This window comes from Cucumis sativus, chromosome 6 (assembly GCF_000004075.3).
Source record: "Cucumis sativus cultivar 9930 chromosome 6, Cucumber_9930_V3, whole genome shotgun sequence".
Lineage (NCBI taxonomy): Eukaryota > Viridiplantae > Streptophyta > Magnoliopsida > Cucurbitales > Cucurbitaceae > Cucumis > Cucumis sativus.
The window spans coordinates 14,985,574-15,005,292 of record NC_026660.2 but is presented as its reverse complement, the minus strand read 5'-3'; the positions used below and the strand labels follow the sequence as shown (position 1 = coordinate 15,005,292).

At 34.1% G+C, this 19,719-nt stretch overlaps 1 protein-coding gene and 1 long non-coding RNA gene across 2 annotated transcripts; one reads left to right on the top strand and one right to left on the bottom strand.

Moving 5' to 3' along the window:
- Positions 1–6,082, bottom strand: LOC101213939. The gene is made up of 3 exons (XM_004148177.3): positions 5,621–6,082; positions 1,211–5,485; positions 1–367 (listed from the first exon to the last, which is right to left on the bottom strand). The coding sequence occupies exon 2, from the start codon at positions 5,357–5,359 to the stop codon at positions 1,223–1,225; it is 4,137 nt and encodes a 1,378-aa protein (XP_004148225.1). The 5' UTR covers positions 5,360–5,485; positions 5,621–6,082; the 3' UTR covers positions 1–367; positions 1,211–1,222.
- A 10,284-nt stretch (positions 6,083–16,366) lies between these two features.
- On the top strand, positions 16,367–18,071 carry LOC116404674. The gene is made up of 3 exons (XR_004217677.1): positions 16,367–17,049; positions 17,519–17,609; positions 17,713–18,071. It is a non-coding gene; the product is annotated as an uncharacterized LOC116404674 (long non-coding RNA).
- The last annotated feature ends 1,648 nt before the right edge of the window (positions 18,072–19,719 follow it).

Genomic DNA, 19,719 nt, shown 5'->3' with positions numbered 1-19,719 from the left:
TGGCTGGCAATGAGAATCTGTAGCTTCTGATATTTCATTTTTCAAATTCAACCAACCATGGAAGCAAAAGGGGAAAAATAATTTCTACATCTATCTAATTAATAAATATGTAGAAGACCAACCAAATTTATGAAATTGGTCCGTTTTCTCATTTACACTTCCAGGGGGAAAAAGAAGTAAATTTTGTAACTAATCTACATGTGAACAAAATATCTACCTGTGCTAGGACATTGTCAAGGCCCTCAAAGCTTTTAGATGCCTGGCTCTAATTCTATCATGCACCAGGGCAAAACAATATACACTAGTGAAAAGCAAAAATAATGCATCTTCAATCTGTCAAGCCTCGTCGAAAGAATGCAAATTAGACCTGCAGAAGACAAACAAGTTGAAACTTTGTTAGTAGTTGGAAGTTGGACCCATACAATGTGTTGTAAAGCATATTCAGTGCACAATGTACAAGTTGCAACTTTTTATATTCATCTAACAAATTAGCAATTACTCTTTTTTCTGATCAGAATAGAACCTTTTCCATAATAAAACTATTTCTGAAAACTTAAGAAGATAAGAAGCTTAATGTTGCTCCATGCTTGAACCAGGTTAAGAACATATCTTTTCTGGTAATCCAGAACATGTTCTCGGCCATTAATTAAAGGTCCAAAATTCAAAGTAGCACCTAAGAAAAGAAGTCCTCTGGCATTTTAACACTACCCAGACAACAAATTGATCAACAGCTAGTCTCGTTTCAACGTTATTGTATGCCCATAAAGATTATTATAATAATAACAAAAACAGAAAAATCACTTATAAGCAGCAGATTGACGGTTCATTTGAAAAGAAATAGCAAAACGAAAATTTAACTATAATTAAGAAACTGAATTCCGGCTAAATACATATACTTGTTATAACAGATGAAAGTGATGGCACTGAGATGTTTGTGGGAAGTATGCACGGAAAAAGAGTGGATCCATGCAGAGATTATTTGAATTATGTACAACTTCACAATGTGAACTTTGTTCTTTATTTTGTTATTTACAAAATTCACCTTAAATATTTAAATTAGAGAACTAAAAACAGATATACAGACTAATAGAACAGTGTATAACAAGTAGAAGACAAATGTTCAATCCATAGCATTAAATAGCAAGACACCCAAATTCATACAGGAATACGGCATCCAAATTCAAAAGGTTAATACCAGACTGACAACTACCTGCTGTACTCATTATGATATGCTTGCACTTAGGAAGCCAATCGGCCGTTCTTGCCCAAATGCTTCATCGTCAAAATCTTCATTAGTAGAATTTTCTTGGCATATCAATTTGGTCTCTTCCATGGGATTAGAAGCGTTCATAATCTGTGGACCTGGACATAGTTCATCATGATCAGATTGATGAATATTATCCATGTCATGCTCCAGATTTTGCCTCACGTCACCATAAATTTGTTCCATTCCTTTAACATCATCGATACACGAGGGTTCTGTGTTGAGATCAGAGCAAATGTCATATCCAGATTGTTCTCCAGATGCATGGAAAGCTACTGTGACAAGTCCACGATCAGATTGCTCAATCACATCTTTTTTAGGCCTCTTCCATTTCTTTGTTGATGAAGTACCATCGTCCTCAAAATCTTCTTCTTCACGTTCTCTATGCAAATAAACCCACAGCTTTCTTTCACCATCAAATTGCACACAAGGATCACGCTCATAATGCAGTCTGTCCAATGCACCACTTACAACTTGATTAACTTGTGTATCAGATACATCTTCCACGACATACTGTGAATCTCTTATCAACGTACACACATCTGCTCTGGTCCCAATACTACCTGGCAATCGTGCAGCAGCATCTCTCACAAGACAAAGAATTGTGACATGTGGAGGGCGATCTTTCTTTAGCATGAAATGATCCCGTGCCTTGGAAGTAGGCTTGCCGCCACACCTTCTCAAGGGAGCAACAATAGATTTTTTACCATCAGCTGCCGTGTAAGAGAAAGCACGATCAGGAATTGAGTACCTAAGAATTTCTTCTCGACGAAAATAGTCTCTCACCTCTTCAGTACTGGAGCTAATAGTATTAAGACTCTTCTGAGCCCTCAGGTCCCTAAACCTTTCTTTCTCATCAACATTAAATTGAATTAACGAGGAAGGAGGAGCAGGAAGGCTTCCTATTAGTTGAAGAGTTTCTTGGCCACTTTTGAGCCAATTAGCAAATGAGTCGACCAACTTAACAAGCATCTTGTGGTGAAGACCCCAAGCTTCAGGTGATGTCGTCTCTTCAATGGCCTCATAATCAGTTGAACTTCGAGAAACTGGGCCAATCCAGGACCATGTTTTCGTTGATTTTTCATAAACTGCTAGCATCTTCCAGCCTTTAGCTCCTAATGGAGCTGTTTTTGATGAAAATATCTTCAGAGCCCCTCTCACCAAATCCAGAAGTGGTTCTTGCGTCTCAAGAATGCTAGGATCACCAGGGTTAGATTTCACACGATCTACTATATCCTGAACTGTTAGCGAAGGAACATTTACTTCCTCAGCCTGCTCTAAGCTATTCACATCTGCCTTATTATCATGAGAAAGTTCTGCCGTGATATCGCCCTCATGCCTTTTCTTCTTCTCTTTTATGGGTTCTAACATATCTTCTGGGAGTGGAGTAATCATGGCTAAGCGAACTGCAGAAAGAAGATGCATGATCGAGAATGAAAATCCAGTGTGTACTGTAGGTGTAATCAATTGGAACGAATTTCTCTGAGACTTAGTTTCCTGCTCCATATCCACTGTCACTGTTTCTATAGCAGGAGGTTCAGTTGTTCCCAGATCAGAACTATAACTGTCAGCCTTCTGCCTCTTCTTCATCTTTTTCTTCGATGAAGTGGAATCTTTAATTTGTTGAAGGGTGTCACTTTGCAATTCACCGTCAGCCTTTCTATCCATTTCTGTGATATCTCCTTTCACTTTCCTTTTCTTCTTTACTGAGTTACATCCTAGCAAAGGACCATCAGGTCTTTCACTCGGAACGTCCATAAATGACTCACTTTGCAGAACTGCCTGGGGAAATCTATCAGCTCCATAATCATCTTCAAATAATCTAATCTCAAGGGTACCATCTTCTTCATTAACAGCATAGTCAGGCAGATTTCTTGACTGCACAGAAAGATCAAGGTTGCCCCTGCCTTTCTGTTTTCCCTCGGCAGTGAAGGCTTTCGATGAGGATTTACGTGACCTTTTGCTAGGTTCTTTTTGAAACTGGCCATTATTGAGCATCTTAGAATTTTTCTTCCCATCTTCATCATCATCACTGAATGTATCCAAAACTGGGAGGTAGCTCTTTTCTGACATTTTGGAGGATAGCTCTTGGAAAGAAACAGAGTCTTGAATCTTCCCCTGCCTTGTTTTCATAGTCTTAACTCCACTAAAGGCATATCCATCCTGAGGAGATTTATTAGCCATCTTTTTGGAGTATGATAGTGGATCAAGACTACCAATCTGCTCCTTAATATCTTTTTTGGCATACTTGACCTTTCTAGCATCTAGGCCAGAATTCAACAATGAAGACTGTGAAATTTCCATCACACTGGGATAGGCCAATTTACTCCTCAATAAAGGATTGCTATCCTCATCATCTTCAAACTGCTCAGATGAGTCTGATTCTGTTTCTTCACCTCTAATGAACTTATTGTTTCCTTTGGAGGAAGCAGGGTCTGATCCCCCTTTCTGGACAAATCTTCCTTTAGTTTTCTTCTTTGAACCTTTCGCTCTTAATTCAGAGAGCAAGTGTCCCTCATTTACCTGAGGTGAGGGAGATCTATATGTTCCATAACTAAGATCAGTAGGCTCCATACCAGAATCCCATTTCTTTCCCCTAACGTTCCAGTCAGTATTTTTAAGCAGTGGATCCTTCCCCTGAGTCTTGTTATGTTGGAGTGAACTGGCAAGATCTTCAGAGTCAACTTTAGTACCTTTGCGTGGGACCTGAGAAACGCTGCCCTTCATAAATTTGGTCTGGTTCCCAATTAACTGCGCATTTTCAGACAACTTGGTTTTCTTGGAAGGATTGTAGGATGTCCTCATGCTGGCAGGCTTTTCAGCCACAACACCCCTCTTTGGAAACAAGTTTACATTCTTGTTCTTTCCATATAAATCACCTTTTGATGACAAAGGAAGTCCAACAAAATTGTCAAAAATGTTACCACTCAAAGCCTCATATCTCTTGCCAGCTTCTAGAGCCCCTTTCTCCATTCCACCACCAAATGGAGTCTTTCGATCCCGTTGGGTACCCTTTCTGTAGGTTGTTTCTTCATTAGCATCACCAATCCTTGTCTCATCCCTTATCCTAAGCATTGGCCCTGAGTCATATCCACCTACCTTTCTCAGCTGGGGGAGATCACCCATTGAACCATAGGGCCTTGAGTTAATATCCAAATCATGATAAGCTGAAGGAAGGCGGACCATAGGTTCCATTAAAGAAGGAAACTTGGATCCAGCCATCTTAAATGTACCCTTGGAATTCTGTTTTCCATATTCTAGTGCCTCAAGATTAGTCAGCCGACCCCCTGAAGGAAAATCTAAAATGGAACTTGCATTATATGAAGAAAAGTTGATTTTAGAAGCCATTCTCTTGTCCTTGAACCTTCGAGGAAACCCCTCACCCGATATTCTATCCGACGAGTCAGTTTCTAACCCTTCAGTCCTCTCATCATTGAAACTTTTTTGACTTCTCATAAGATTTAGGACACGGAGTCTCTCGTCCATGCTGTATCCTCTACAGTTAAGCCATGCATCTCTCATCTGACAAAGGTTGCTTACCATATTGTTCTGATGCTTCCTCAGAAGATGATAGTGTTGCCGCCTCTGGAAAAATTTCAGACCATTACGGTAAAGGGCAACTCTAGGCTCACATAATCCACCTTGCAACATGCTGAATAACATCTTTACAGGGCTTCCAAAATGGAAGTTACTGCCTGTAAAAAGCTCTTTTAGCGTGAGCATGAAAGTCTCTTGGTCCATATCTGGGAGAAACTTGCAGAGGCTAAATCGCTCCTCATCACTGAGGCATTCATTCCACACATCGACCGACAATATATCTTCCAAACCTGGAAGATCATACAGCTCAAGAGGAATGCTACAAGTCTGATTATCAACATGACAAAATTCCACCCCAGTATCTCCCCATTCCAGTGAATCATAATCATCAGACCCTGCCCCAGAATCTGCCTCGTCAAACTCATCATCATCATCAGACTCCAGAGCAGAGGTACGTCTTTGAAGTTCATCCTCATCACTGGAAATACTCTTCTTACTTCCAGGTGAAAACTCATAGTCAAACCTCGAAACCTTAAAATTATTCTTCTCAATAGCCATGGAATATGAAGAAAAAAAACCCAAATCAATCCCAAAACACAACTCAGAACAGAAACCCAATTAACTCCTCCGACTATCAAATTCCAGAAACTCCAAAATGGAACATAACCCAAGTCAACCTAGACCCTACAAACCCCAAAAAAAACACCAAAATTAATATCAACATTCACCCAGACAAACTAAAACGAAAAAACCCAACAATTAAAAGACACAAAATATAAATATCGAATTGAATACCATCAAAAAAAAAAAAAAAAAAACCTCATTGGTGATTAGATTAAGGCGTAGAGGAAACCCAAAGAAGCATGTAGAGGAAATCGGAAGGAGCAAAGGAAAACCCAGAAGAGAAATCGCAAGAAAACATGAAAAGGGAAAAGGCAAAGGAAACCCTAACGAGAAAAAAGGGTTAAATATAAGTGTGGTTAAAGAGAAGAAGAGCAGGTCCGAAAGGGATTGAAGAAGAAGACGATGATGACGTGGAGGGAGAAGGAACGTCAGATTGAGAAGATGAAGAAGATGAAGAAGAAGAAGAAGAGTGGAAAAGACGAAAAAGGGGCAGAAAAAGGAGAAACCGTAAGGGAATTGGAATTGGAAAAGAAGAAGGAAGAAAGAAGGAGAAGCAAATAGGGCTCAGCAACACAGAGACGAGACGAAGCGAGAGAGACCAGTGAGTCAACTCGGTAATGGCCATTGCCAGAGATGGGCGGGCCATCCCTCGGACTCTTCTCTTTTCCTTAGCCCTTAGATCTAAAATCCATCCCTTTCCCTCTCTACGTCGTCGTTTCACACAAGTATCTTAATTTCAATTTTCAATTTGTTGATATTTCTTTCAGTATTTTTAAAAAAGTTAAAATTCATAGTAAATATTATATAATTATTTCAATACTTTCATTTTTTTTATTTTAACCCGGTTCATGGATCTTTTACGATACAATGGAAATTATTTATAAGTCAATGCTGAATCAATAAAGATGTAGAGTATATTGATTATACTTAAAAGCATATATTTCAATTTTTCAACCAACATTCAAAATTTATATTTTGATTGTAGTTTTTGTGTTTTTCTTTCTTTTTTTGTATTTTAAAAAAACCAAACTCTAAAAATTGTTAAGCATACCAAATTCCCTTGTTTAGAAGTATGTCAACATTAATGTTTCAGTCAGCTAGTTGGGCCTGGTCCAAAAGCAGGTGAGGGGGAATGGGCTATTAGCCCACCTCTTTGGTCCTAATTCCTTCCTTCTTGTAATTTTTCCACGCTTGCAATTTTGCACACAACTTCCATATTTATATATATGTATTTTTGGAGAATTTATGAATCATAAGCTCGGGTTGAAATTTCGAAGAGAGAAAAGAAAAGAAAAAAAACACGAGTGTACAAAGATTATGAAAATATGTAACTTTCTCAAAGTATGAATTTTTTTTCAAAATAAATAAATGTATTTTCCTCCAAATAAACACAAGTTAAGAGTATATGGAAAATTTGAAGTATTATGACCAAACCAGCCTATTCTACGTGGACAAAAAAAAAAACTCTGGTCTTGGGATTTTGATTTTAGTTGCTAAATTTTAAAATATTAAACTTTTATAGTTTAGGGTAAAAGTAATTAATAGTAGGCTAAAAAACCAAGTGGGCTAATCAGACTCATGGGCTTTTAAAAGCCCAGTTACCAATCAAGCTCACTAAATAATTTTCTTTACTGGAAAAGAACAATATAAAATGTGTGACATGCTTTGATACTGTTGCCATAACCTAACTATCAAATTCCTACCAAAAGATGTAGAATGAGAAGATAATTTTGTTTAATAGAACGTAAACCCTCTAATTAATTAGCATTTGACATATGATTATGTGATTGATATATTGTTTTATTCAATAAAAATTCATACTAAAATAGCACTATTTTTTTTTCCCACAAGAAACACATGGCTTTGCATCATGCACTCCATTATGTAAGTAAAGATATAGTTATTTTACTTTTAGCATCATAACCACATTCATAAGTATTGCCCTATTTTTCTCTAATCAAAAGTTATCTTTACTTGGAACAAAATCATTAAAGTTTGGTTTCATAACCTTCCACTTCATCTCTATGCTTTAAAAATATTTCATAAATCTATAAACTTTCGATTTTATTTTTAATGTATATCCATAAATTAATAAATAAAATATTTAGTTAGGGTATTTAAATCTTTTTTTAATAAGAGCCTTAAGTTTTCACTTTCATATCTAATAGTCTTTTAGATATTCATCCTTTTAAAAAAAACACTAGGAATTTAGTGTACACAAAATTTAAAAGTAAACAATTTAATTTTGCTATTATACAAATGTGAAAGTACGTTAATGTAATTAATAGACGACATTTAATTAAAGACTTATTACTCGGAATTCTAAATATAAAAATTATTGTATTGAGTCATATGTGTTGTCATGGTTAAATTATTGTACGCTTAGGAAAAAACTAATATGATATTTTGTCCATATATTTGGCCATTTATTTAGGACCCATTAACATCAATCATTTGAAACGTTTTATGTATTTATTTCATATAATCTAGAAAACGATGAATCTATGGATAAAACAAATTACTACTCGTCCGCAGTAGATATTGAAATCAATGAATTTTTTTTGGGTAATATTTAACCTTTTTCTTTTAGTTTTTTAAAAATATATAAATAATTCAAAAATTCATTGTCAGATTTATTTTAAATATAATATTCTTAATATAGCTCTTATGTATTTATGTATTGTATATGTTTCTATTTGTTTCGAGCCTATTATTTTATATTAGATTTATTAGATAAAAAGATAATGTTCTAATTAAATATCAGAATTGGTGGTGTCTATAAATAAAATATTAGGACCTCTCACTATTTAGTTCAAAGATATTAACACTTATTGTGATATATATATACAATGTTAGGCTCGTTTTATTGTATAATCATAAGACAATTATTTAGTTGTCGAGAACTATTCAAGTCTTTTTTTAATATTTTTAGGTAAGTAGTCATTACAATAAGGAGTGATTTTAATAGGGCTTAAACTGATTGCACTAAAGTTTCACTTATCCTATTCATAATGGAACTAACCTAATCCACGGTGGCTAAGTAATTAAATATATGTATATGCGTGCGCACATGTATAATTACTTTAATAAACTATAGTAGTTTGGAATATTGTGGTAGGTTTTAAAATAATTGATAGTTGTACATTTAAAAAGTTTAGTTGAAAATTTGTGAGTAATAAGGTTTCATTTCAATTTTTTATTTAATGGTAAGAAACTAATCGGGAAATTTGGTGAATTGGTATTATTAATGTAAATTATGTAAATTAGGCTAATTATATTACATTCCTTATTTAATTTGGGTAATTTAGCTATTTATGCATCATTTGATACTCTCGTAAAATATAGAACATTTATCAATAAAATACAAAAAGAATATTCTTCAACATATTCTCTTACATGGTATCAGAGCCTGAAAACCCTAGATCTATCTCAATCGTCGTCGCCGCCGCCAACCACCTGTGAACCGTCGAGTCTCCGTTAACTCCAAGAAGCGCTGCGTCCCGAATCGTCTCCATCCCGCATCTTCATCGCGCCTCGCAGCCGTTCCGCCACATCCCGAACCGTCTCCGTCCCGCATCTTCATCGTGCCTCGCAGCCGTTCCGCCACATCCCAAACCGTCTCTGTCTCGCATCTTCATCGCGACTCGCAGCCATTCCACCACACAATCGGTGTCGCGCCGCTTAGTCGCAGCCTCGGCGTCGCAGGTGTCATCCTGTCCATTTCTGCTTCGCTCTGTCTCCATCCGCGAAGCGCCAGTCTACGCCGCTGAGATACGCGCCTCGCAGACGTTCTGTCTTTATTCCTCTGTCGTTCCAAGCCGCACGCAACTCCTCTTCCAGTCGTGAGTGCAAGACGACGTCTACCCACCGACGCCGCCCACCAGATCTGACGAATCTTTCAGCCGTTTGTCTTCAATTTTTTGTCTCCGTTCACAGTCGTGACCCTCTGTCCGTATTCTGTCCATTATTGCAACCCAGCCGTGAAGACAAATCTTGGCCGCGAACCCCTGAATCCAGTCGTGTTCTCGCCGTCGCAACTCAGCCGCGACCCAGCCGTGAAGACGCTCACCTGTCACGAATCTCAGTCTTGCAAATCTCAGTCGCAAAATACAGTAAAACCCAGATCTGACGAATCCAGTCACGAATCAGTCAAAACTCAGCCGAAAATCCTCATTGTTAACCTCAAATCAAAATGGAGAGAGACCATATCTTTAGACTCATTTGTACAATACTTGATGGTACAAATTATATCACATGGGCAAATCAAATGAAAAGTTTTCTTATTGAAAGAAAACTATGGCGCATTGTAACTGGCGACATAACCAAACCAACTGCACAAGACAAGGACAAGGAAGGGGATAACAAATTCATTGAACGCCTCGAAGATTGGGACAGTAAAAATCATCAAATTATCACCTGGCTTGGTAACACCTCTATTCCCGCTATACATGCACAATTTGATGCCTTTAATGATGCTAAAAAAATTATGGGATTTTTTGTCTACACGCTTCAAGTCTATTGGTTTAGCCCATTATTACCAATTGCACAATACACTTGTAAATCTAAATCAAGATATTGGTCAGTCTGTTAATGAATATTTGGCAGTTCTTCAACCCATTTGGACTCAGCTTGACCAAGCGAGCATCAGCAAAGATCATCTTCGCCTTATTAAAGTCCTTATGGGATTACGCCCAGAATATGAATCTGTTAGAGCTGCTTTACTACACCGGAATCCCTTACCCTCATTAGATGCAGCTATTCAAGAAATTCTGTTTGAAGAAAAGCGTCTTGGCATCAATTCTACTAAACAATCTGATGTTGTCCTTGCCAGCACATACACTCCCAACAGAGCCTCAAATATGTTTTGTAAGAGTTGTAAGCTCTCTGGTCACAAATAGAGTGCATGTACTGCCATAAACATGGTCACATTCTGGATAACTGCCCTACCAGACCACCTCGACCTCCTGGCACTTCCACAAAAGAGAAAAATTTTACTAAACCCGGTTCCTCATCTGTTGTTGCTGCAACCTCAGATGATTCATCCCTCATTCAGATAAGTGATCTTCAGAGCTTATTGAATCAACTAATTTCACCATCCTTTGCTCTTGCTGTCTCATCAGGTAATCGATGACTTCTTGATTCTGCCTGTTGTAATCATATGACCTCTGACTTTTCTCTTATGTCTACTTCTAGCCCTACAAAATCTTTACCTCCTATTTATGCTGCTGATGGTAATTGTATGAACATCTCTCATACTGGTACCATTGATACTCCCAGTTTACATCTTCCCCATACTTACTGTGTTCCTAACCTGACCTTTAATCTAGTGTCTGTTGGTCAATTATGTGATCTTGGCTTAAATGTTTCATTTTCTCCTAATGGTTGTCAGGTTCAAGATTCGCAGGCGGGACGGACGATTGGAACGGGTCGCAAAGTGGGAAGATTGTTTGAGCTCACATCACTTCGGGTTTCATCTTCTTCTTCCATCTCTGCTTCAGTCACTGATTCTGACACATATTAGTGGCATCTTTGTCTTGGTCATGCTTCCTCTGAAAAACTTCGTCATTTAATTTATGTTAACAATTTAAATAATCTTACTAAGTTTGTTCCTTTTAATTGTTTGAATTGCAAACTTGCTAAACAACCTGCCTTATCTTTTTCTCAATCCATCTCTAATTGTGATAAACCTTTTGATTTAGTGCATTCTGATATTTGGGGTCCTGCCCCAATTACTACTGTTCATGGTTATCGCTATTATGTTTTATTCATTGATGACTACTCTCGATTTACATGGATTTACTTTCTAAAACATCGTTCTGAATTATCTCGCACATATATTGAGTTTGCTAACATGATTCGCACTCAATTTTCCTCTCCCATCAAAATTCTTCGCACTGATAATGCTTTGGAATATAAAGATTCCATCCTTCTTTCTTTTCTTTCCCAACAGGGCACTATTGTTCAGCGCTCTTGCCCTCATACCTCTCAACAAAATGGACGTGCTGAGCGCAAACATCGTCACATTCTTGACTCAGTACGTGCCCTCCTTCTTTCTGCCTCTTGTCCAGAAAAATTCTGGGGTGAATCTGCCCTTACATCAGTATATACAATCAATCGTCTCCCTTCCTCTGTCCTTCAAAACACCTCTTCATTCGAAAAACTATATGGTATTTCTCCCGACTATTCTAAACTCAAAGTTTTTGGTAGTGCCTGCTTCGTTCTTTTACATCCTCATGAACACAATAAACTTGAACCACGTGCCCGTCTCTGTTGTTTCCTTGGCTATGGCACCGAACACAAAGGATTTCGTTGTTGGGACCCTCTTTCCAACCGACTCCGGATATCTCGGCATGTCACCTTTTGGGAACACACTATGTTCTCTCGTTTGTCCTCCTTCCACACCTCTTTCTCTAGTCCTCAATCTTTCTTTACAAATACATCTGTTGACCTTTTTCCTCTCTCTGAACCCACCTTGGATACTGAGCTTGCACAATCTTCACCTGCTACTGCAAATCTGGATCCACCGTCTGTCTCCGATGATGTTCCTGAATCGCCACCTGCTACTCCTCTTCGTCGCTCTACCCGGGTAAGAGAACCTCCCACTCATCTCACTGATTACCATTGTTTTTCTACCATTGTTTCCCTTGTTGAACCCACCTCTTATCAAGAGGCCAGTACTAACCCAGTATGGCAGAAAGCAATGGATGAAGAATTACAGGCTCTTGAAAAGACGCACACTTGGGACTATGTTGATTTACCTCCCGGTAAAAGACCCATTGGTTGCAAATGGATTTACAAAATCAAAACTCACTCTGATGGAACTATTGAACGTTATAAAGCTCGGCTTGTTGCAAAAGGATACTCACAAGAATATGGGATTGACTATGAAGAAACATTTGCCCCTGTTGCCCGGATGACATCTGTTCGCAGCTTGTTAGCTGTTGCTGCTGCCAAACAGTGGCCTCTTCTTCAGATGGATGTCAAAAATGCATTTCTTAACGGCAACCTCTCTGAAGAAGTGTATATGAAGCCACCTCAGGGAACTTCTCCTCCTCCCAACAAGGTGTGTCTCCTTCGTCGCGCTCTATACGGTCTAAAACAGGCTCCACGAGCTTGGTTTGCCACGTTTAGCTCCACCATTACTCAACTTGGATTTACCTCCAGCTCTCACGACAATGCCCTTTTTACACGACAGACAACTCATGGTATTGTTCTTCTCCTTCTTTATGTTGATGATATGATTATTACTGGTAATGATCAACAGGCCATATCCGACCTACAACAATATCTTGGTCAACATTTTGAGATGAAAGACCTTGGATCTCTCAATTACTTTCTCGGTCTTGAAGTCTCTCACCGTTCAGATGGTTATCTGTTATCTCAAGCGAAATATGCATCTGATCTAATAGCGCGCTCAGGAATTACAGACTCCACCACATCTTCAATACCGTTAGATCCTCATGTCCATTTAACTCCGTTTGATGGTGTTCCTCTTGACGATGCAAGCTTGTATCGGCAACTTGTTGGTAGTCTTATATACCTAACAGTGACTCGCCCAGATATTGCATATGTTGTTCATATTGTCAGTCAATTTATGGCTGCTCCTCGAACAATTCATTTCACTGCTGTTCTACGCATACTTCGCTATGTCAAAGGCACCTTGGGACATGGTCTTCAATTCTCATCTCAGTCTTCCCTTGTGTTGTCGGGATATTCTGATGCTGATTGGACAGGGGATCCTACTGATCGACGATCCACCACAGGATACTATTTTTACTTAGGTGATTCTCTCATCTCATGGCGTAGTAAGAAACAAAGTGTTATATCTCGTTCAAGTACGAAATCTGAATATCGTGCTCTGGCTGATGCTACAACTGAACTTATATGGCTTCGGTGGCTCCTTGCTGATATGGGTGTCCCTCAACAGGGTCCTACCCTCCTCCATTGTGACAATCGTAGTGCCATTCAGATTGCTCACAATGATGTGTTTCATGAACGTACAAAACACATTGAAAATGACTGTCACTTTGTTCGTCACCACCTCTTAAGCAACACCCTCCTCTTACGTTCTGTTTCTACTATTGAACAACCACTACTACAAAAATGGGTTTACTTGACGCTAGCAACTTTTACATACTTGACGTTTTTATTAAAAAAACATCAAGTATGAACTATGTTAAAGAAAAAACGTCAAGTATAGTCTTAAAAAATATGAAGTTTTCACGATTTTTTTTTAATTATTTTATGTTAGCTTTATTTGACATTTTTTTTTTTTTTGCGTCAAGTATAAAGTTGATTTTACTTGACATTTTATTCGAGTTAAAAGTAGTGAACATTTACTTGACACAAAAAACATGTCAGGTATGGTTTTAAAAAAGAAAATTTTTACGTTAACTTTTATATGACATGGTTTTCGCGTCAAATATAGTGGAGATTTATTTGACAGTTTATTCGCGTCAAATATAGTGGAGATTTTACTTGACGTTTTTTTCGTGTCACGTATAGTGGACATTTACTTGACGTGAAAACAACGTCAAATATAGTTAACATTTTTTATTTAACACTTTTAAAATGTCAATTGCCAAAATGTCAAATATAAAACGTTTAAAAATATGAAAAAAAAAGTATAAAAATCAACTTATTAAAATAATTTTTTAAAATCAACTTATTAAAATAATTTTTTAAAAATCAACTTATGAAAATAAATCTTTTGAAATTTTTCACTTAAATAATTTAAAATCTCTCATTAAATTAAATTTACTAAAATCTCTCGTTAAAATAAATTTGTTGAAAATTTTCCTTTAAATAAAATTATTGAAAATATTTCCTTAAATAGATTTATTAAGATATTTTAATGAAAAACTCATTAAATAAATTTATTAAAATATTTTAATAAAATATTATTAAATAAATTTTTGAAATCTTTCACTAAAACAAACTTTTACAAATTTTGACTAAAATAAATTTGTTGAAATCTTTACTTAAATTAAATTTATTAAAATCTTTGTTTTAAATAAACCTATTGAAAATATTTTATTTAAATAAATTTATTGAAACCATTTCTTTAAATAAATTTATTAAAACATTTTAATGAAAAGTTTATTAAATATATTTATTAAAATACTTTAATAAAAAATTGTTAAATAAATTTTTTGAAATTTATCACTAAAATAATTTTTTGAATTCATTAAAATAAGTTTATTGAATCTTTCCTTTAAACAATTTTATTGAAAATATTTCATTAAATAAATTTATTAAAATATTTTATACAAAATTTATAAATAAATTTATATATTTTAATGAAATCTTTCATTAAGTAAATTTATCAAAGTATTTTGATGAAATGCTTATTTAATAAATATTAAAATATTTTAATGAAAACATTATTAAATGTATTTGTTAAAAACTTTAACGAAAATATTATGAAATAAATTTATTAAAAAAATTAATAAAATATAATTAAATAAATTTATTGAAATCTTTCATTAAAATATTTTACCAAAACAGATTTGTTGAACGGTTTCACTAAATAAATTTATTTAAATATTTCATCAAAGAAATTCATTAAAATATTTTATTGAAATGATTATTAATGGAATTTATTGAAACATTTTAATAAATTTTAAATGGATCAACTTTTTCCATTGTTTAGTTTTTAGTTTGTAGTGTAGATTAATAATAGATCCAATTTATTGGTATATCTCCATAATTATTTACTTTTACACATCATTTATCACTACTCACATAAAAAAAATTACAAATTTTGTGACATGATTAGACAATTTGATAGACAAAAATAGGTGATATCCAGGAGATGCATATCTAAATATTGTGTTGGTAAGTGATATAATATTAAGTTCTCGCACATCAACTTGATTTTATGAAGTTTTGTTTAATAAAAAAATCATTTTATTAAAGTGAGCATATATAACTCAATTCAGTTATTTACCAAAAAAATTAAAATCAAAATAATTTAGGGGTTCTTTTTTCTTTTTTTGTTTCTTTTTATGGAAAGATTGAAGATCTTGGAAACCTAAAACATAATTTAAGAAAATTGTTTAATGATAGCGAAAATTAAGAATAAATTAATAAAAACAAATAAATTGAAACAAAAACTCACAAACCGCTCTATTTAATTTTTTTTAAATGATATAATTAAAAAAAATATTATCAAAAACTAAGAAATAAAGAAAAATAATAATAATAACAAATTGAAAACAAGGTACAAATCTATTGTTTTCTAATTTTCACCCTTTCAACTTATTTTCTATTATCAATTCCTAATTTCTCCTATAAAAACCTTCTTTCCTAATTCAAAAAATATTCATCATCTCAAATCTTTATATTCTCGTGATCAATCCATGGATCTTCCTCAAAAGTTAACAAAAACTCATGTAATTTTCTTTCCTTTTTAATGTTTCTTTCATTTTTTTCTATAGAAATTTTCATGTTGATTATTAAAAATGATTAGTGGGCTTCTTTTTCAACTTCCTCAATAACACTTCTTTCCTTTTATATATTGTTAAAAAAGGTATCCAATGAAAAGATGAAAAATTTATTGCTTTTCAAGTTTTAACCTTAAAACAATATATATGGAAAAATTTATATTTATATATTGTTAAAAAAGCTTGTTTTATTTTATATTTATATATGAAAAAAAATAATTTTTTGAAAAGTTTATCAAATATATTTATTGAAATATTTTAATTTATTAAATTCATTTAATTAAAAATATCAAGTAAATATATTAAAATCTTTTATTTCCCTATTTTTAGTAATCCCTCACGTCTCCACGATGAAACCCTATTCTCATCTCCACGCTTCCACACAACACAGGCGAACGGCCACTTCTTCGAATCGACGGACGACTTCCACACAACACAGAGTGGCAAACGACGAATGGCTTCCACACGAACGCTTCCACCCGGCGAACAGCTTCCACCCGGCGAACAGCTTCAACCCGTTGCGAACAGCTTCAACCCGACGAATGGCTTCCACGCAGCGAACAACTTCCACAGTGAACGGCTTCCACGACTGCGAACATCTTCCGCACGGCGAACTGCTTCCGCGTTCAAAGGTTTTTATGCTCCTCATTCTTATTGTATTTAACATTTTTCAATGAATAATGCTCCCTTGAATTTGATTTATATCTTGTAATTAAGGATGATATTGTAAACCCAAAGTGAGAAACACACAAAGAGAAGAAAATTGAGAATGACTCTTGTATATTTATATTTATTTGTGTTATATGTTTATGTTGTTTATGTTCAAATTCGTAAACAAATGGTATAATCTAATTGACAAATAGAGAAGACCATCATTTTTCTTTATTGTTGTTTTTTTACAGGAATGAGTAATGAAAAATTAAGGGTGACTCTTGGATGTTTTAGACCGTAATTAATTTGTTATCGTTATGGTTATAATTATCATATTGATTTGTTTATAGTAATGAGTAATGAATTTGTATATTTACTCTTGGTAAGATTCATACATTTGAATGCCATTTTTTTTTATAGTAATGAGTAATGAATTGATCTTGTGTGCATCATCATATCCCAATTACACATGCATCTTGGAAGCTGGTGCCGACTGAGTTGAAAGAAAAAGTATACAATATGATTGAGGTATGTAATCATCCTTCTCATTTGGAAATCATGCAAATACTACACATTTATTGTATATTTTGAGTGATACTATCTTGTGGTTATCCTGTAGCCTTGGTAGCCCCATAGCCTGTATATTTTGAGTCATACTATCTTGTGGTTATCCTGTAGCCTTGGTAGCCCCATAGCCTGTATATTTTGAGTCATACTATCTTGTGGTTATCCTGTAGCCTTGGTAGCCTTGGTAGCCCCATAGCCTTGGTTTGGTCTTGTGGCTATCCTGTAGCCTTGGTAGCCCCGTAGCATTGGTAGCCAATCATGTATATATTACACAATTATTGTATATTTTAAGTTGTATTATGTGTGGCTATCCTGCTATGGTAGCCAATCATGCATATATTGGTAAATGTAAATATATTTATAAAATAATTTTTATTTTAATCTAGCACATAATATAATATATATGCATTGTTAATTGGTTGTGTTATAGTGTTCTTTACAAGTAGGTACGGTTGAATGTGGATATTATGACATGAGATACATGCAAGAAATTGTGACTAAGGACACAAACATTATCACTGGTGCGATATGTTTTTAAACTATTTACATTGTAAAGTTATAGATAGTATATTATGACTAACTCAAATATTTTACAAAGTGTATTCTACTTTTTATGTTTTATAGATTGATACAAGAAGCCCATACACACAGCTTGAATTGGATAGACGAGGGGAGTGGGCTGGATTTTTAGCTCGGTACATATGATAGACACACCTAGATATGATCATGTTAATTTTGTAAATGGCTAAGATATGGGAATGCTCATAACCTTTTTTGTGGAAACGTTTTGTTCATAGCCATTATGAGGGCAAAAGATATATGGGGATAGACTTCAATTTTGATTATATAAGACAACTATTATCATTTAATATTTTGGAATAGGACACATATAGGAAATTTTAGTTGGCTATATTGGATTGGAATTGTGTAATTGTTGATGACATTGTTGAGAATAATGAAATTATTGTTGGTTTACATATTATACTAAACTTTTTGTCCTTTTTTTTGTTGTGTAATTGTTCGTTGGAGAATTTGTTTTGTTTACGGATATGTCTTATTGAAGTAAATGTATGTAATGCAGGAAATAAAAAATGAAAAAAGAAAAATTTAGTATATTTAATATATTAATAAATGGTATAAATGACATTAAATACATGTCACATATACTATCTTATTTGAGTCAAATATACCATTTTACTTGATGGATATATAGTGTCAACTATAAAATTTTACTTGACATATACATAATGTCAAATATACTATCTCACTTGACAGGTAAATAGAGTCAAATATATATCTTACTCGACTTGTAAATAGTGTCAAGTATACTATCTCACTTGACAGGTAAATAGAGTCAAGTATATAATTTACTCGACGTGTAAATATTGTCAAGTATACTATATTACTTGACACAAAAATGATGTCAAGCAATAGAGTACTTGACGTTTTTTTAGTGTCAAGTAATAGAACTATACTTGACAGTCGATTACTTGACGCTTTTAAAACGTCAAGTATAGATTTACATGACACTGTATTAATGTTAAGTAATTCAATTTTTGTAGTAGTGAACCTGCGGATATCTTCACCAAAGCCTTGCCATCTAATCGATTCTGTCAATTACTTACCAAACTCAAGTTGATCGTCACTCTACCACCTTGAGTTTGAGGGAGAATATTAATGTAAATTCTGTAAATTAGGCTAATTACATTACATTAGGCTAATTATATTACATTCCTTATTTAATTTGGGTAATTTAGCTATTTATGCATCATTTGATACTCTTGTAAAATATAGAACATTTATCAATAAAATACAAAAAGAATATTCTTCAACGTATTCTTTTACAGGTATGATTTAATTTTATGGATTATACTAAATTTACCATATAACTACACCTTTATCTTATATAAAATTATTTGATAAATGTTTAAGAAAATAATTGTTATAAAAAAATAAATGGATAAAAAGTTCATGATGTAAGGTAACTAGGGCGTGAACAAGTATATTAATTCAATATTGTAAAATTGAGATTTGTAATCCATTAGGGAATTATGTGATAAATTTTAAAAAAAGTTAATGATAATTAGACTACTCTAATTACAGTAGAGTATTAGTATGAGCATGAGCATGACCTTTAAAGTTGCAAAAAAAAAAAAGAAGAAAGAAAAGGCTATTTATAATATTCTCCTTTGGTGAAACTGTATTAGATGTACAAAATTTTACCTTCAACAATCTAAAAACATAGTTGAAATTGAAAATGATGGTACCTATAGCATATTTAATATAAAATTTTTATTTTCCTTTAGAAAGAGAAAATGTAAATAAAATGATGTTTATTACATTTTGTTTTTTTGGTTTAAATTCTATTTCATCTTTAAACTTTCTATCTCGTTTTATTTTTGTTCCTAAACTTTTGAAAATGGTTTTTATCATTCTTAAACTTTTAAAAAAATCTATTTTTATTCCTATTACTAAAATTTTGTTAACTCTCCAACGAAATGATAAAATGATTTCTTTATTCGAATGACTAAGCTCTTAAATAAGATATCACTTTTAATAATCGAGAGTTTTAATTTTTAATTAAAAATTAGATGATATATTGGTGTTTTATCAAAAAGCTAAAAAATAACT